Raw genomic sequence first — 17,169 nt, forward strand, 5'->3', positions numbered from 1 at the left:
GAAACCCTAGGGTTAGGGTTAGGGCTAGAGTTAGGGTTAGGGTTAGGGTTAGAGTTAGGGTTAAAGTTAGGGTTAGGGAAACCGTAGGGCGGGGACCCCGCGGATCTACCCATATGTACATCGATAGCAAATGTTGGGCCTAGTGGCTCCGGTTGACCCGTCTGCGAAGAGCGTCACCCGTGGGACCTACATATGCCATCTACGAATTTTTAAAAAATAGAACCATTTTTTACATAATTCATACTAGTAAATAAATAATAGAAACATAATATAAAGTAATATGAGAGAGAGAAAAAAGAAAAAAATAAAAAAAATCTATATGCCGAGGGTGGCCGTCGGCATAGGGGGGCCATGCCCTATGCCGAGGGTAGCCCTCGGCGTCTGTGAGACGCCGTGAGAGGGCCGTCATGTCGCCGCTGGAACAGGCACCATGCTACTGCCTACGCCGAGGGCCAGGTAGACGCCGACGGCAGCCCTCGGCGTAGGAACCTGTACGCCGACGGTATCTAGACGCCGACGGTCGGCTTCCGGCGCTGCCCCGGCGAGGCCGTACGCCGACGGCCCCGATAAAAAGCCCTCGGCGTAGGGTTTGGCCGTCGGCGTCTCCGCCCATTCCTGTAGTGATAATATACGCATGGATCTATACGTGTTTCAATTTAGCCATATGGGCTAATACAGGCTAGATATGACTTAATTAATCGTTTTTAGTTGCGACTTAACTAATTGTTTTTTTTTTTGCGAAAAGACATAACTAATTGTTTTTTTTTGCGAAAAGACATAACTAATCGTTAATGAAGAATTAGAGCGATCTCATCTCTAACATGTGATTGAAGCTAGGGTGTAAGGAGTGCTGCATTAATCCTACACGTACGCAAACTGTGTAACCTTTACGGGCTGCCGTGGAGTCTCGTGTTTGGGCTGATTCTTTTTCCTTCCTTGAACTGTAGAGCACATATTGATCTGGTGTGCCACGAGTTGGGTGACGATCACTATCGCCGCACCGAAACAGTTTTGGGTTGCTCCTATATATACGTAGGTGTTGTTCGCCTCTAGTCTGCACTCTGCACAACCATCACTCTCCCGCCATTCCCCGCCCTGCCGCCCATGAAGTCCACGGTGTCGTACTACGATTTATGCTTATGCCTCTTCTTGGCTCTCCTCTTCTATGCCGTCCTACGCGCCGTTTCCGGCAGCGGCGGCACCAAGCATCCCCGCTTGAGGCTGCCTCCCGGCCCGTGGCAGCTGCCGGTCATCGGCAGTCTGCACCACCTGGTGCGCGGGCTCCCGCACCGCACCATCCGCGACCTTTCCCTCCGCCACGGCCCACTGATGCTGCTCCGGGTGTGCGAGCGTGTGGCCATCGTCGTCTCTTCCGCAGAGGCCGTGAGGGAGATCTACAAGGGCAACGAGGCCCTCTTCTCGGAGCGGCTAAGTAGCCCGGGAATCGACGAGATCTCGAGGCATGGCCAAGGGATCGTTTTCGCGCCCTACGGCGACCACTGGCGCCTGCTTCGTCGGATCCTCGTGACGGAGCTGCTCAGCGCGCGGCGCGTCGAGGCGTTTCGACGCATCCGAGAGGAGGAGGCGGCCCGCCTCGTATGGTCCGTTCAGGCGGCGTCATCGCCTTCTGGTGGCGGACTCGTGAACATCAACGAGCTGCTCGACGAGTTCATGACAGACTCGGTTGTGCGCGCCATCTTCGGCGACAAACTGCCCGACAGAGCCGCGTTCCTTAGGACTGTCAGACAAGGAGTGCAGCTGTCGTCACTGTTCGATCTCAGGGACCTCTTCCCTTCATCGCGGCTCGTGCGGCTTCTGCCACGCAGAGGCGGCAAGGCGGAGCGGCAGCGTCTAGAGGCGTTCAGGCTCATGGATAACATCCTCAAGGCTCACGAAGAGAGGAGGGTGGCCAGAGATGAAGACCAGGAACAGGACCTGGTCGACGTGTTGCTGAGTATCCAGAGAGAAGGCGCCATGCGAGTTTCGCTTACCGACGGAGTCATAAGGGCAGTGCTGCTGGTAAGATCTTGATGTCTCTCAAACTCGAACATTTTCCATTGATTACGCACTATCACGTAGTTCGACCTTTCTTCCGATAAAAAAGAAAGGGTGTGTCAGCTGCAAACCGCTCATGACTAGCATGAATTATAAATTAGTTAACTAACACATGTTGCAACTCGTATGCAACTAGACGAATCATGATACAATTTTGTGGTCTACAAATCGATTTTTTTTTTTTTTTGAGGAAATTACAGCAGGAGAGGCTCCTACTGCTCATATATTAAAAATGGAAAAATATTTACATAATTTTACAAGGAAACCAGGACTAAGCCATGGCTCCTAAACGACAACACACTAGAACACTTCAAACTCTTAGAGGTTAGAGCAGCTACAAAGGAGTTTATATTTTCTCTAAGCTCCGGTTTCACCCTGCAGCTTAGAAGGTCAGAATCCACTGAAAAATTGATTAGCCAGGACTGATTGAGAACTAACCTACCTCTCACTCACTGAGAAATAGCAAAATCAAAAGGAAAAAAGCCCAAGCTTGATAGATGGCTAAATCTTCACCATTACAATTCCAAACTTATCTTCCATATTAATGTAATACGTATTAAGAAGATTATGGCCTTATTTACTTCTCTAGTATTTGAAGTTTTGAACCTCAACGAGTTTGGGATGAGAGAGGATATGGTGAATCCGTCTATATCACACCATTCCCTCTAATTTCCTCAAATACACTTTCACCCCATTACCCCCAGTTCGGTGAAGAGTGTTTGATCTAGATTATCACATGACATACCTGCATAGGAAACTCGCTATTGACGATTTTTCGGGATTCGGAACAACCCCCCTCCAATATCCTGAAATACACTTCAAGAAGACTAATAATAACACAAGGCCTGTATGAGAGGGGACATAGTCATCTCCAAACAAACGACATACAATATGCGTCCCAGGTGGCCTTGTGCGGTGATGTGGAAGGGGACGGAGGGGGCTCCTACATGCCGCTTGACGCGATACCGAAGGAGTCGACGCACTGCACATTTTTTTTAAACATAAGGCTCGAGAGCCCAGCTTTAAATTAATAAAGCCATCAACCGGCTAGGATACAATGGTGCTGATTACACAAACTTGAACAAGGTAAAAGAAAGAGGCAAAGCCCTAGAGGAACTACGAGAGAATCCCACTCGGCAGCGCCACCAAAGAGCCCACAAGTACAAGCTACGGAGAACTGCCGCGGACGGAAAGAGACGTGCCAAGCGAGGGGAAGAAGCACCAGCGTCAAAGAGATGAAGATCCGGCTCCGAGACCACCTCGCCTTGCTGCCGCCGAAGGAGGGACCCTTCCCATCTCATCGGCCAACACAGAACCTAGCGGTGGTGGAGCGCCCAAAGAAAGCCTTGAACTTGCTGACTGCCGCCATAGGCCTCACCAAAGACACACCCAAACCGCACCACCGTCATTGTCACCACACCGAAAGCCCTCTCGTCCCCTCAACCCAAAGCGGCGCCTCCAAGGAGGAGAACGACGCATTGCGCCATCGTCGCCCGGCCAAAGCCTGAGTTTTCACCCGGGAAGAAGAGGAATTAGGGGTGGGTTGCCTCACCAGCCCTTCAAGAAGGAGAACGGCGATAGAATCGTCGCTGCCGATGTGGCTAGCACCGAGCCAGCCAAGAGTTTCCCCCGGCAGCTCCCCACCGAACTCGCACGGACGCAGAACGGGCAGTCCGAGGACCAACCATGCCGTATCTGGCGCAGAAAGATCGGAAAGTGGAGACGCCAACGAACAGACGAAGAACGCGCCGGAGCACGACTACGCTGCACCAGCCATCCACCGACTCCTCACCGTCCACACGGCCAAGGAGATCGGCCAGCACCAGCGAACGCCACCCGCCTTCCGGTCAACGCACTGCACATGACACCATGCACATGAGAACTGCTCTGTTGAGCCACCACAAATCATCATTTCTTCCCCTTTCCCTTTTTTGTTTCTTTTTTTCCTTTTAAATCTGAGTAGTTTTAGAAATATACATATTTTTTAAATTGTGAACATTTTTAAAATTTAAAATTTTCAATAGTTATATTTTTCAAATTTTCATTTTAAAAAAAACTAAACATTTTTCAAATAAAACACTTTTCAAAATATGGACATTTTCAAAATTCTAACATTTTCAAATTATGAATATTGTTAAATCTAAACAATTTTTAAATATGAAAATTTAAAAACTAAACAAATGAACATTTTCAAAACTAGATCTTTTTAAATCTATACGTTTTAAAAATCCTAATGAAAAAACCTGGAAGAAACAAAAACCAGACAGAAACAGAAAACAACCCAAAACCGATAGAAAATCGGACCAAAACCAGATCAAACCGACAAAAACCAGGAAAAACCGCACTTACAGAAAAACTACTTGTTACTGGGCCTAGCCCAAAAGCTCGCGGGGGTACGCCGTGCGAACACCACGCCACACGGAGCGGCGCATAGATTTTTCCAGGATGGAGCGTCAAACTATTGTTTGTCTGAAAGTAGCTTTAGAGCATCTCCAGCCGCAGCCGCGTCCCTAAAGCGTCCCCAAAAGGATTTGGAGCGCGCCGGATCAAAAATGCGTTTCAGCCGCGTCCCCTAAAGCCCATTTTTATCCGGCGCGCCCCGATACGGTGTCCGGCGCCCCGAGCCCGTCCCCGTCTCCCAGGGGACGCACCGGGCACGCCGGACACAACGAAAAGCGAGGCGGGGAGTGGCGGGGCCAACCCGTCAGCGACACAGTTAATTTTAACCTAACCGTCGCCTACCTCGCGACGGAAGTTATTCGCGCGCAGTGACACACGGCGGCAACTTTGCCTTAATGGCGACGGAGGGGCAGGCGAGACGTCTCGTTGGTGCTGCGCAGCCTCCACGCGTCGCCGGCGTTCGCACGCCACCGCCCGTTCCCGCGCGATCTTCCCGCCTCTTCTCGCTTGTTCCCGCGCTTTCTTCCCGACGCCGGCGTCTATAAAAGGTCTCCCGGCTCAATGGTAGCCACCACACCCCGCCGGCAACAAACACAGCCCTCGTCGCTCCGCCGCCGTCTCCTCCTCCAAATGTGGCAATGGCGAACCGCCCCGGCGCTGGCCACTTCCCTCCACCGCCGTCTCCTCCACTTCCAGTCCCGGAATCGCAGGTCGACACCGACCCCGCGGCCCGAGATGAGCGGCGGCTTCCGCGGCGAGGGACGCCGCTTTGGCCTGGCTCTCGTCAGCAGCGGCGGGAGGTACTCGAGCAGCAGGCCCGCCAGCGGCGTGAGGCGGCGCACGCGGCGGATCTAGCGGCGTTCTACGCCCCTGCCCCCGCAGCTGAGGAGGCCGCGATTGCAACAGCGTGGCAGGAGCAGCAGTGCGACACCGTTGCGGCGGTTGACGCCTCGACGGGACAAGAGGCGCGACGGCGCCGGTACCGGGAGGAGATGGAGCAGCGGTGGGCTGATGAGCGCCGGCGCCAGCGCGATGAGCGGGAGGCGATGTACCGTGAACGGCGGGAGTCGATAGAGCGCCGGCGGCGGGCGTCGATCGAGCGCCAGCAGCAGGTGACGGCGGAGGAGCGTCGGCAGCGGGAGGCGGCGTTGACGGCGCTATGGGGGAGGCGGGCGGACCAGTTGGCGGCGGAGGCCGACGCGTTGGCGGCGGCGATGATGGAGGCGCCAACAGATGTGGAGGAGGAGGCGCCAATGGAGGAGGAGGAGGCCAAGGCGGAGGAGACCGAGTTGGAGGAGGACGACGACGACGAGTTCGAGTGGTCCGACGACGACGGGCCGCACCCGGACGAGACGGCCGATCAGCAACGCGCCCTCGTCGAGTCCTTCGAGTCGGAGAAGAAGCTCCAGGACGACGCCCGTGCCCGCGAAGAGGCGCAGATTCGTCGCGCCATCGAGCTCTCCCTCCAGGCGGCGCAGCAGGGGACGGCGGAGGACGCGCGGCGGGAGCGGCACCGTCTGGCCTGCGCCGAACGCAAGGAGAGGAGGCGCGCGCAGGAGGAGCTGCGGCGTAGGGGAGGCGACGACGGGGCGGGGCCGTTGAACGCACCGCCGGGCGGTCAGTAGTCTAGGTTTAGATGAAATCTAGCCGTTTTCATTCAAACTTTGTAATATATAATCAAAATTGAATGAAAACCTTTATTTTCGTGCACCAATATTCATTTGGGTGAGGCGTTTGGGGGATGCGGCTGGGGAGCGACGTCCCCCAAAGGCGGCACGAATAAAACACGTCCCCCAAAGGCTCAATCCGGCGCGGTTTGGGGGACGCTGGGGGGACGCGACTGAAGATGCTCTTACAACGCAAAACTTTTATATGGATGTTTAGAAAAATAAATCAGTTTTTTCTCGGTACTTGTACTTATGATTTTTTTCCAAGATGGAGCGTCAAACTATTGTTTGTCTGAAAGTAGTTTATTTTCTTAAGCACCCGGTTAAGAACCTTCTATTGTAGATGTTCTTAGTCATTTAAAAAATGTTTTTTTGATTGGCTAAAACATGTCATGTCGCCTTTTCAGTTAGGGCACGGTGATCCTATTGCCTGGACAAAAATTATGGATCACGATATATCTCCGCTTTTCAGTTTTAATCGGTGTTGCATGTAACCCAAGTCACTAATCATTTACTAGCATATATGTATCGAAGGAAAAAACACAAAATTGAAAAATAAGTTTGTTATGAGTTAAAACATATGCTACTTATGTACATGAATCATTTCCCACAGGATGTCTTCGGTGCAGCACTTGATACCACAACGACTCTTCTGCAATGGGCGATGGCCGAACTAATGGCAAACCCAAAGGTGATGTTGAGGGTGCAATCAGAGACACGAAGCGTTCTCACAGGACAATCCACAATACAAGACTCTGCGCTAAAGGACATGAATTACCTCAAGGCAGTTATCAAGGAAACGTTGCGTCTACACCCTCCCGCCTCTTTCTTTACAAGAGTGTGCCTGCAAAATTGCAAGATTCATGGGTATGACATCCCAAGAGGGGCAACTGTACTAACCAACATATGGGCAGTATCTAGGGACCCGAAGTACTGGGATGAACCAGAGATGTTCAGGCCGGAGAGGTTCGAAGGCGACGGCGATGTCGATTTTAGAGGTATGGACTTTGAGTTCACTCCTTTCGGGGTTGGGAGGAGGATTTGTCCGGGGATAGATTTTGCCCATACAAGTATTGAGATGGCTCTGGCTAGCCTTCTTTACCATTTTGACTGGGATCTGCCTAAAGGAGTTGAACCAGACAAAATAGATATGACAGAGGTGTTTGGAGCCACTCTTAACAGGAAGGCCGACCTATTTCTGCGTCCAATTCCTTATGTTCCTCTGTAAATGCCTGATCACCTCTAGATGAATAAGATGTGTTAAATCGCATGCTCTTAAAACATAGGCATGCGACTTATATATGTACACATTATGCATTAGTATGTAGTAATATATATAATTGTATTGTGTACTTTCACCAAGAGCGGTTCAATATACATATCTCTATCTCTATCTCTATCTCTACTATCTAAAAAGAAAGAACTTTCTCTGTTTTCTCCGGTCAGAGGTTTCATCCAACATATTTTCAATATGACCTTTTTGCCCTCCCACCAAACCTCAAACATTTTCATCAACCCACCAAAATCAACGCAATCACACCAAAAAGGAAACTCCGCCATTTCAGGTATTTGGCACCAATTAACGCACCAGAATCAAGGCAATCCTATACAGAGAAAAGGAAACTCCATCATTTGAGGTATTTGGCATCAATCAACTTACCAAAAAGGAACATCCCATACATCAAAATCGAAACTCCATTTCAGGGATTTCGCATCAAAGCAGAAGAAAGGAACATCACATATTGAAAAAGGAAACTCCATCATTTAACATGAACCAGATCGGTACTTGCCCCATATCTCTACAATTTCACACCCCTCAGATTGGTATGGTAATTATAACATTTCCTCTAATTGCGATTTCTGGTGCGTGCATATAAAGGGTACCTCAAGCATGGCTGGGTGAGAGATCTACTGGAATCAGACCTGTAATACAAAGCTGTATGCGGATCATCCGATAATTAAAGGGAGAGTTTACAAGCTGTGTTTGAATCATCAGGGAGAGTGAAGGTATGTAATCATACCTCTAAGCTGTATGCACTTCTGAAATTGGTTATCTCTCCACTTGTTAGAATGACTTACCTATGATTTGAGATTCAAGATCAATATGACTTGCTCTGCGGAACTTGCTGTTTCGAATCTGCAGTAATGAAAAGAACCTGAACAAATCATGCTTTGAACAAATCATGCTAGGAGGCCAGGTGTGTCAGGTCATAGTGTAGTTCATAATTCATAGTGTAGTAACCTGTTTTAATAGTTCACAAATACCATGCCTGATAGTATTTCCCATTTGTATGTAATCGGCAACAACAACAACATACTGGTATTATCTTACCTATAAATGTGGATAGAAAACATGTACTGGTATTATCTTTGCACTGCTATTATTCTATGGTATTATCTTTCCTCTGCTATTGTTCTAAAACGGCACATGTGCAGGTCCTCGTGATAGTTGTACCCGCAGCATGTATCAATTTTTTGATATATGAACAAAGCATGCTTTGGATAATGTAAATCATGAATAGGCTTACAGTTTGTTCATAATAGCTAAATGCATGGCCTTATAGTTTTTTCCCGCGGCATGTATCAAGTATTCGGTCTGTGAACCAAGCATGCTTTGGATAATGTAAATCATGAATAGCTAGGAGGCCGGTTGTGTCAGGTCATAATGTAGTAACTAATTCCAGCCTAATCAAGGTTTCATTTTACATCTAGATAGAGAGTAACCTGATTTTTAGAAGATTGAGGGACATAAGCTCATACAAAATTTAGGTACCTTGACTGAGATTTACTCAAACTTCCTTTTACATCTATAGAATAACCTTTTTTTGACAAGATATAACACAAACATATATTTAGGGACCTTGACTGAGATTTACTCAATAAGATAGCTGAAGTAATCCAGACCATAATATCAGAAAAGTAAACCAGACCATAATATCAGGAAAGGAATCCAAACCATGATCTCAGGAAAGTAATCCATACCATAATAACATATAGGAGTGAAAGGCTCTAATCTTACATTTGCTCTGATTTTCGCAGATGCAAATCAGTTTTCTCCCACAATTGTTTAACCAGATCTGCTCGACTCTTATTGGGTGTGGGCTTGGTGGGACTGGAAGAGTGTAGGGAGGAGAGCTGGGACAGTGTAGTACATTCATAGTACAAAATGATGTGCATCAGTAATTGACTAACAAAAGTAAGTTAGCTTTGGCCAACCTAAAGGCTTAATGTTTCAAATCTTTGTCAGTTCAAGATTTGCATTGCCGGCATATTGATTGTATAATCAAGACTTGGGTCTATAGACCTTGTACATTCTAGAACTAAGCTGTAATGGCTAGACATTACAGGTTGCTTAAGCAGCACTAACTCATCACAGTTAACAAATTACAAGCACACACATCCCTCACGCTAACAAATCAGGAATAACACCCACAATGCAACCATTAAGAAACTCACCATTCATACATCGCCTTTCTCGTAGTGGTCGAACTTTGTCAGTGGGGTCACGATGGACTGGAGCCTCACCCTCCCTCCACGCATGTTCTAATTGACACACACAAGTGTACAACAACCATCGTCGGCTAGTTTCTAGCTAACACTCGTGGCGCAATGGTGCATCAACTAAAGTGCCAAGGAATTCAATGATATCTGGTACTCCATGAGCTTCTCGGAGTGCTTCCATTCCTCTTCGCTTGATTCCTTAAAGACCCTAGGGGAAAGAAACAAACGCATTTCAGAAAATATTTACTTCAGAACATTATATTGATAGCTTTGGTAATTTAGGATATACATAACATTGTACTTAGTTGGAAAATCTCTTGAGGGCAACATTGTCACGGTCACAGTAGGCGTAGAGGGAGTGGTACCACCAAAAATTAGTCAAAGCCACTAATGCACTGAACCATGTGAGACTTTGAGCAGAAAAGACATCAAGATAAGAGCAGTTATGTTGTCATATATATACTCACGAACATAGTCTTCAGATGCGTCCTGGTAACAACACGAGTGGCTATTGCTATGACCTCAGACGTCGGTGATCTGGCTGGGGCAGGTGCAGGAGCCTGGGCTGGTACACGAGCTGGTGCTAATTTAGGAGCATGCTGGGCAGGTGCAGTAAACGGGGCCTGTTGTGGGTATACTTCCTGGGTGTACCATCGACAGTGCCTAGATTCGGCAAGCCCGGGTGGCCCACAGATGGTGATTAGGCATGTGGCCCATCGGGCGGCCCAGTTGCTGTTGATCCTGAAGGAAGATGTCCGGCCCAGGAGCAGGGAGCCGGATCCGACCGAACTTTGGAGAAACCCGGATCCATGCAGGCCCAGTAGGAATCCGGATCCGGGACGACGTATAGAGGGAGGCGGATCCTTGACGTACACGGCAAGACATAGTATTGTAGTTAGGCAAACCTGTAATCCGGCTAGGACTCTCCAGGTAAACCCTAGATCCGTGCGCCTTTATAAGCCGGATCCTGGGAGCCCTAGAGGCACAACCACAACTCATTGTAAAAACGCGAAAGCGCCCAGATAATTCCAGACAAGCAGCAGTAGGCCTTGTCATCGTGCAGGTGTTCCGAAGCTGGGTAAATCGCGTACCACCGTCCCGTGTGCACTCCGCCCTATGGCCCCTACTTCTTCTCCCCCTCGTGAGGATCCCTCCTGCGAGGAACCGTCGATTAGGCCACGACAGTTGGCGCCCACCGTGGGGCCTGCGGCGTCTGGAGGCCAGAACCGGGAGGGTTCCGCCATGTGAAGCTTCGACAACACCATCGCTGTGGGGCGTGTCCTTTACGCCGGAAATCTGCCGATCGTCCCTCCGGATGAGTGCTGGATTCCGGCTAAAACCGACCCCGTCAAGCTCTCCATCGTCCCAGTTGGCGGCATACACATCTTCATCGGGGAAACCGTCGATTCCGACGGAAACCCACTGGTAAGTAACGCTGACGCGATCGCCGCAGAGCAGGACGCTGTCGCAAAGATCCGATCTGAGACGCTGGAACTTCCTAGCGAAGATTCCGCCTTAGATCTGGAAAAATCAAAACCCACCCAATCCGCCCCTGAGCAGGAAATAAAGGTGGAAGACCAAGGCAGATCCGCCTGGGTCTCCCAGGTGTTAGAGAAGCAAAGGTGTCACTTCGTGCACTTCTTGGCCCATACCGCCGGAACCGCCCCTCAAGAAGCCGGAGCTGGTCCCGAGCAGGTCGAGGCCCCGGAAAACAACGCTGCTCCGGATCAGCAAGAGGCTGTCGGAGAAAGCGGAGCTCCGGTCGAAGAGTCGATTTTGGGCAACCTAAGCCCAATTTCCGGAGATACCCAATCCATGGACACTGAAGAGTTCGACCGCAAGGTGAGGGAATATGGATACGGTGATCAGCCTGAAGTTGACTCCGCCCAGCCAAAGCAGGTACTTGCGACTGTAGCGGCGCTGGGAGAACATGGATCAGAAGGGGCAGCCACCCAATCCGACCCCCAGCCATCCCATCAGGGATCTCCAATGTCGCGGGAGCGACCCCGCAAGGATTCTTCCTCGGAGGACCTCCTGTCGCCTGAAGAGATGGTTGCACAAGCAGGCATGGATGCGGTTTATCGCTCGGATATTCTTAACAAACCCATCACTCCCGAAGACGTAGAAGCATTAGAAGCTAAGAGACTGGAGCTGCTGGCCACAACCAAAAAGTTTAAAGACACCGCAGCCGCCATGCTGGAGGAAAGGAAGCACGCCGCAGTTTTTGTGGAAGACTTCATCCAGCGCGAGCAGGAGGTGGACGAAGGACTGGCAAAGGTCAAGGAACTCCGAAAGCATTGGGAGGACAAGATCGTTGAAGCTCACCATGAGGTCGAAAAGGTTCGGCGTGAGTTGATAGCTCCCCGCAGGATCACCTTCGCAACTCCAACAGAGCAGCAGCCGTTCGCAACCCCAAAGGACGAAGGCTGCAGAGATCTTGAAGAAAAACAACGAGGAGATCGACATCGACTACGTTCGCATGCTCGTCGCCTCAGCAGTAAGGCAGCAGAGCAAGGCAGATACTTCACGCAAGCTGGAGTCTAACCCAGAGCATTGCGTCTCCACTGCGCAGAAGGACGCCCACGACAATCGCCATCGAGATGACGAATCGCGGACCTGATCTTCGGAACGCAGAAGGAAAGCCAGGGAACACCCAAATCCGATCCCCGTACCATCAAAGACGCCACCGTCAGATCCAAGAAAGGGAAAGGATGCAATGTACTCTGGACCGAACAAGTACCGCAACCCCTCTCCTCCGCCCAATGGTTACCCCCGTCCCCCTCGCCGCCGTAGTCTAGCCGGAAACACCAGGCCCCAGGGGCATGGTGGAATTGTTATCCGCGACAACGTGCTGCCCTCAAGAAACAGAAACAGGGAGCGCACGCCGGAACCTCGCCGGAATCAGAACAACGAACGTGAGCCCGAGCCTAGGAGGAGTCGGGATGAGGAGCGCGACCCGGAACCTCGCCGGAGCCGGAACGACCAGGGCAGCCAGCGCCACGGCGAAGGCAGCCGCAGGAGACGGAGCCAGCACCGGGAAGGCCGAGGAGAATCTGAAGGCGGAAGCAGGAAATCGGATCGACCCCCTCACAGGTCTCCTTCACCACCACCTAGCGGTGGCGGCGGAGGTGGAGGCGGAGGCGGCGGCCGGAGATCCCGCAGAAGAAGTGTTGTGATAATCAAAAATACTAGCCGAAAAAGCGGTTCCATTCGAATACTCTGCTGCGAGAAAGAGGTAGATCTTATTAATCGACAATCTGAAAGTCTTTGTCATAAAGGGACATAAAGAAATAAAACAACAATCTCGTTCACAGTCCCGTCGCCATGGCTCGCGCGACGCGCGGGAACGCCTCAACGAATACAGAACCGACTACATCGGTCCGAAGTGCTTTGGCAGGATGATTCGAGAGGAACCAAAGCCAAGGATGAACCTCAAGCTACCCGGAAACCCGAAGCATTATGATGGCACCGAAAGGCCGGATACCTGGGTTGAGGATTACTATAATGCAGTAACCTTTGCCGGAGGAACCCCTAATATCGCCTGCCGCATGCTCCAGTTATACCTTGTAGGTCCAGCCCGGATCTGGCTTAGCGACCTCGAGAAGAACTCCATCTTTTGCTGGTTTGACCTGAAGACCGCTTTCGAGAAACACTTCAGAGGCACCTACAAAAGACCTACCACGGCAAGCGACTTACAAGCTTGTATCCAGAAGAAGGGAGAATCCTCAAGAAACTTCCTCAAACGATGGTTGGCATGCAGGAACGAGTGCGAAAACGTCGACCACACCACTGCCATGTACGCCTTCATTGGTGGACTGCAGAGAGGAGGATTGCTGAGGCACAAGCTCACTTGTTTGGCTAACGCAAATAAACTGACTTTGGATGAAATGATCTCCATTGCCAGTGATCATACTACAGCCGATGATGATGCAGGCGGTGATCTCGCAGCTACAGCAATCCCCCTACATCAACAAAAGAAGAACCGTGATAACGGCAATAGCAGCAGCCATAAACGCAAGAACCCTGATGACCAGAAGAGTGGCGGATCCGAGATGGTCGCCATGGCGTTCCAACGCGGAGGTTCGGGAGGTGGAAGAGGACGCGGCCGTGGAGGCGGAGCCGGCGAGGGGTCGGCAGCACGGCACCGAGGTCACAGCCGGCGGATCCCGCGCCCCGCAAACCTACGAGAAGTACGAGAGACATGCCCTGCCCGGCCCACCCGGATCCGGTTACGGGAAAGTCCACTCACACCAACCGCAACCGCAAGTGGGTCAATGATCTAAAGAACGACCCGGAGGCAGGATACAAGCGAGCCCGGAAGCACCGCCCACGCGGCAAGGGAGGCAAGGGCAAGAACAAGGACAAAGAGGAAGACGAGTTCCGAGGCGATGGATGAGGATGATAACTTGCCGGATCCCAAGGCAGGGTCCGCGAGTAAATCCAACCCATTCGAGAAAAAGAGCGTGGGGGCTTACCACACTTTCCTCGGAACCCCAACAGTCCGCGCTACCAAGTCAGCTACCCGGATCCCGAACGCCACGGTTCCGGCCGTGCCACGATATGTCGGGTGGTCGGAAGTCCCGTGCACATTTGACAGGGAAGATCACCCCGCCATTGTGCCAAAAGAATGCTACGCCTTGGTTGTAAGTCCCCGCATAGACGGGTATGACTTCTCCAAGTGCCTCATGGATGGTGGAGCCAGCTTGAACATCATGTACCTGGAGACTCTAGAGCGGATGAACCTCACCAAGGAACAGCTCAAACACAGCACAACTGAGTTTCATGGCGTGGTTCCGGGTAAGAAGGCGAATTCCCTCGGCAGCATCACACTTCCCGTGGCCTTCGGCGATGTTCACAATTTCCGCGAAGAGAAGATCACGTTTGAAGTTGTGCCCTTCAAGAGCTCCTACCACGTCATCTTCGGCAGGCCCACCTACCACAAGTTCCATGCGAGAGCGTGCTACATCTACAACAAGCTCAAGATTCCGGGTCCTAAGGGTATGATTACCGTATCCGGAGACTACAAAAAGGCTCATGAGTGCGAGTTGGGCGAAGCCGCCTTCGCAGAGTCTGTGATATCTGGAGAAGAGCCGAAAGGCTACAGAGCCGCGGTGGATCCGACCGAAATGCAGACCACCAAGAAGCGGATCTCCGAACAGAAAAACTCCTTCAGGGCCGCGATAGAGACCAAGAAAGTCAACTTCAAGGAAGGCGACGAGTCCAAGCAGGTCTCAATCGGAGCCAACATGGACCCTAAATAGGAAGACACGCTCGTCGAGTTCCTCCGCGCTAACATGGATATCTTCGCATGGCAGCCTTCTGACATGTCCGGAGTACCAAGGGAACTCGCCGAGCACTACCTCAACATAAATCCGGGGGCTAAACCGGTGAAGCAAGCTATGCGACGCTTTGGAGATAAGAAGCGCCGCGCCATAGGAATGGAATTAGCAAAGTTACTAGAGGCAGGTTTTGTAATAGAAGTAATCCACACTGATTGGGTCGCAAATCCCGTCCTTGTACCCAAAAAGAACACTGAAATACTAAGAATGTGCATCGATTACTCCGGCTTGAACAAGCATTGTCCGAAGGATCCGTTTCCCCTGCCGCGCATTGACCAAGTCATTGATTCGACGGCAGGGGCGGAACTCCTGTGTTTTCTTGATGCGTATTCCGGGTATCACCAGATCCGGATGAAGGAGTCTGACCAAAAGGCGACCTCATTCATCACCCCATTTGGCACTTACTCGCTATGTTACTATGCCCTTTGGCTTGAAAAACGCAGGTGCCACCTACCAACGTACGATGCAGCGGTGCTTGAAGGACCAGATTGGCCGGAACGTACACGCCTACGTCGACGACATCGCGGTCATGACTCGGAAAGGATCCGACTTGATCAGCGATCTCACAAAAACTTTTGAGAATCTCCGTCGGTACAAGATGATGTTGAATCCGCTGAAGTGCGTCTTTGGCGTACCAGCTGGAAAACTCCTTGGCTTCATTGTCTCTAACAGGGGCATTGAAGTGAACCCGGAAAAAATCAAGGCAATTTTGTGCATAAAAAGGCCAACTTGTCTCAAAGATGTGCAACGGCTCACTGGTTGTGTCGCAGCAATCAGCAGGTTTGTTAGCCGTCTTGGCGAGAAGGCACTTCCCCTGTACAAGCTATTGAAGAAAACAGACAAGTTTGTCTGGGACGAGGCAGCGGATGCAGCTCTTCAAGGGTTGAAGGACATACTCACCTCCCCACCTATCCTAGCAGCTCCGGGAGAGTCAGAGCCTATGCTCCTTTACCTGGCAGCTACCAACAGGGTCATCAGCCTCGTCATCGTGGTGGAACGACAGGAAGAAGGTCACGAGTATGGAGTCCAAAGGCCAGTCTACTATATTAGCGAAGTCCTTACGGAGTCCAAACAACGCTACCCTCACTTTCAGAAGTTAGCCTACGGAGTGTTCCTAGGCAGCAGGAAGCTGAGACACTACTTCCAAGAACATCCAGTAACAGTCGTGAGCAAGGCTCCGCTGTCAACGATTCTCAACAACGCTGACGCAACAGGACGCACAGCAAAATGGGGCATTGAATTATCCGCCTTCGACATCAACTACAAAGCCAGGACCGCGGTCAAATCCCAGGTCTTGGCAGATTTCATCGCAGATTGGACAGAAGCTCCGGATGCAAATCTGGAGCCGGAACCAGAGACATGGGTTATGCACTTCGATGGATCCAAGCAGCATCAAGGCTCAGGAGCCGGAGTCACCCTGAAGTCCCCTACCGGAGAAGAACTGCAATACGTTTTGCAGATCCACTTCGAAGCTACAAACAACATGGCGGAGTACGAGGCTCTACTACACGGATTGCGCATCGCTAAGGAAATAGGGATCAAGCACATTATCTGCTGCGGAGATTCCGACCTGGTGGCACAGCAAGTAGCCGGAACCTGGAACGCCAGAAATTCCGTCATGGCGGCTTACAGAGACGAAGTTGACGAGATCGCCAAGTGCTTTCTAGGATACGAAGTCAAGTACGTCCGGAGAGACGACAACGCAGCGGCAGATATGCTATCCAAGCTCGGATCCGGCGAGAAGCCAATTCCGCCTGGAATTTTCCTGGAGCATCTCCGGATACCCTCGGTGAAGGGCGCTAACCCGGAAAACCCAGATGTGGCAGTATCTCCGGCTAAAGAAGTGATGGCTATCATTCCGGCTTGGACGCAGCCTTTCCTGGACTACCTCGTCGATCAGAAGTTGCCTGAGGACGAGGTCCTCGCACGTCAGATCGTCAGACGAGCAAGATCCTACACAATAGTTGATGGACAACTCTACAAACGAAGTGCAACAGGGGTATTTCTCAAATGCGTCTCTAATCAAGATGGCATTGAAATCCTCAGAGAGATCCACGCAGGGGATTGCGGGCATCATGCCGCTCCCAGGTCACTCGTTGCAAAAGCTTTTCGGCTAGGCTTTTACCGGCTCACGGCTAAAGAAGATGCTGACAAGATAGTCAAGACCTGCCGAGGTTGTCGATACTACGCTACTCAACCAAACGCTC

General features: G+C 51.0%; 1 protein-coding gene across 1 annotated transcript; it reads left to right on the top strand.

Moving 5' to 3' along the window:
* The first annotated feature begins 1,104 nt into the window (after window positions 1–1,104).
* LOC124662831 (desmethyl-deoxy-podophyllotoxin synthase-like) lies at window positions 1,105–7,350 on the top strand. Its single transcript, XM_047200622.1, has 2 exons — window positions 1,105–2,019; window positions 6,736–7,350. Exons 1-2 carry the CDS (start codon window positions 1,105–1,107, stop codon window positions 7,348–7,350), a joined length of 1,530 nt encoding a protein of 509 aa, XP_047056578.1.
* The last annotated feature ends 9,819 nt before the right edge of the window (window positions 7,351–17,169 follow it).

Source organism: Lolium rigidum, chromosome 6 (genome assembly GCF_022539505.1).
Source record: "Lolium rigidum isolate FL_2022 chromosome 6, APGP_CSIRO_Lrig_0.1, whole genome shotgun sequence".
NCBI classification, from domain to species: Eukaryota; Viridiplantae; Streptophyta; class Magnoliopsida; order Poales; family Poaceae; genus Lolium; species Lolium rigidum.

Excerpts from the sequence above, each read along its gene's own strand:
- LOC124662831 (XM_047200622.1), top strand. The coding sequence starts at position 1,105 with ATGAAGTCCACGGTGTCGTACTACGATTTATGCTTATGCCTCTTCTTG. Across the intron at positions 2,020-6,735 it reads TCATAAGGGCAGTGCTGCTG|GATGTCTTCGGTGCAGCACT; the intron begins GTAAGATCTTGA and ends CATTTCCCACAG.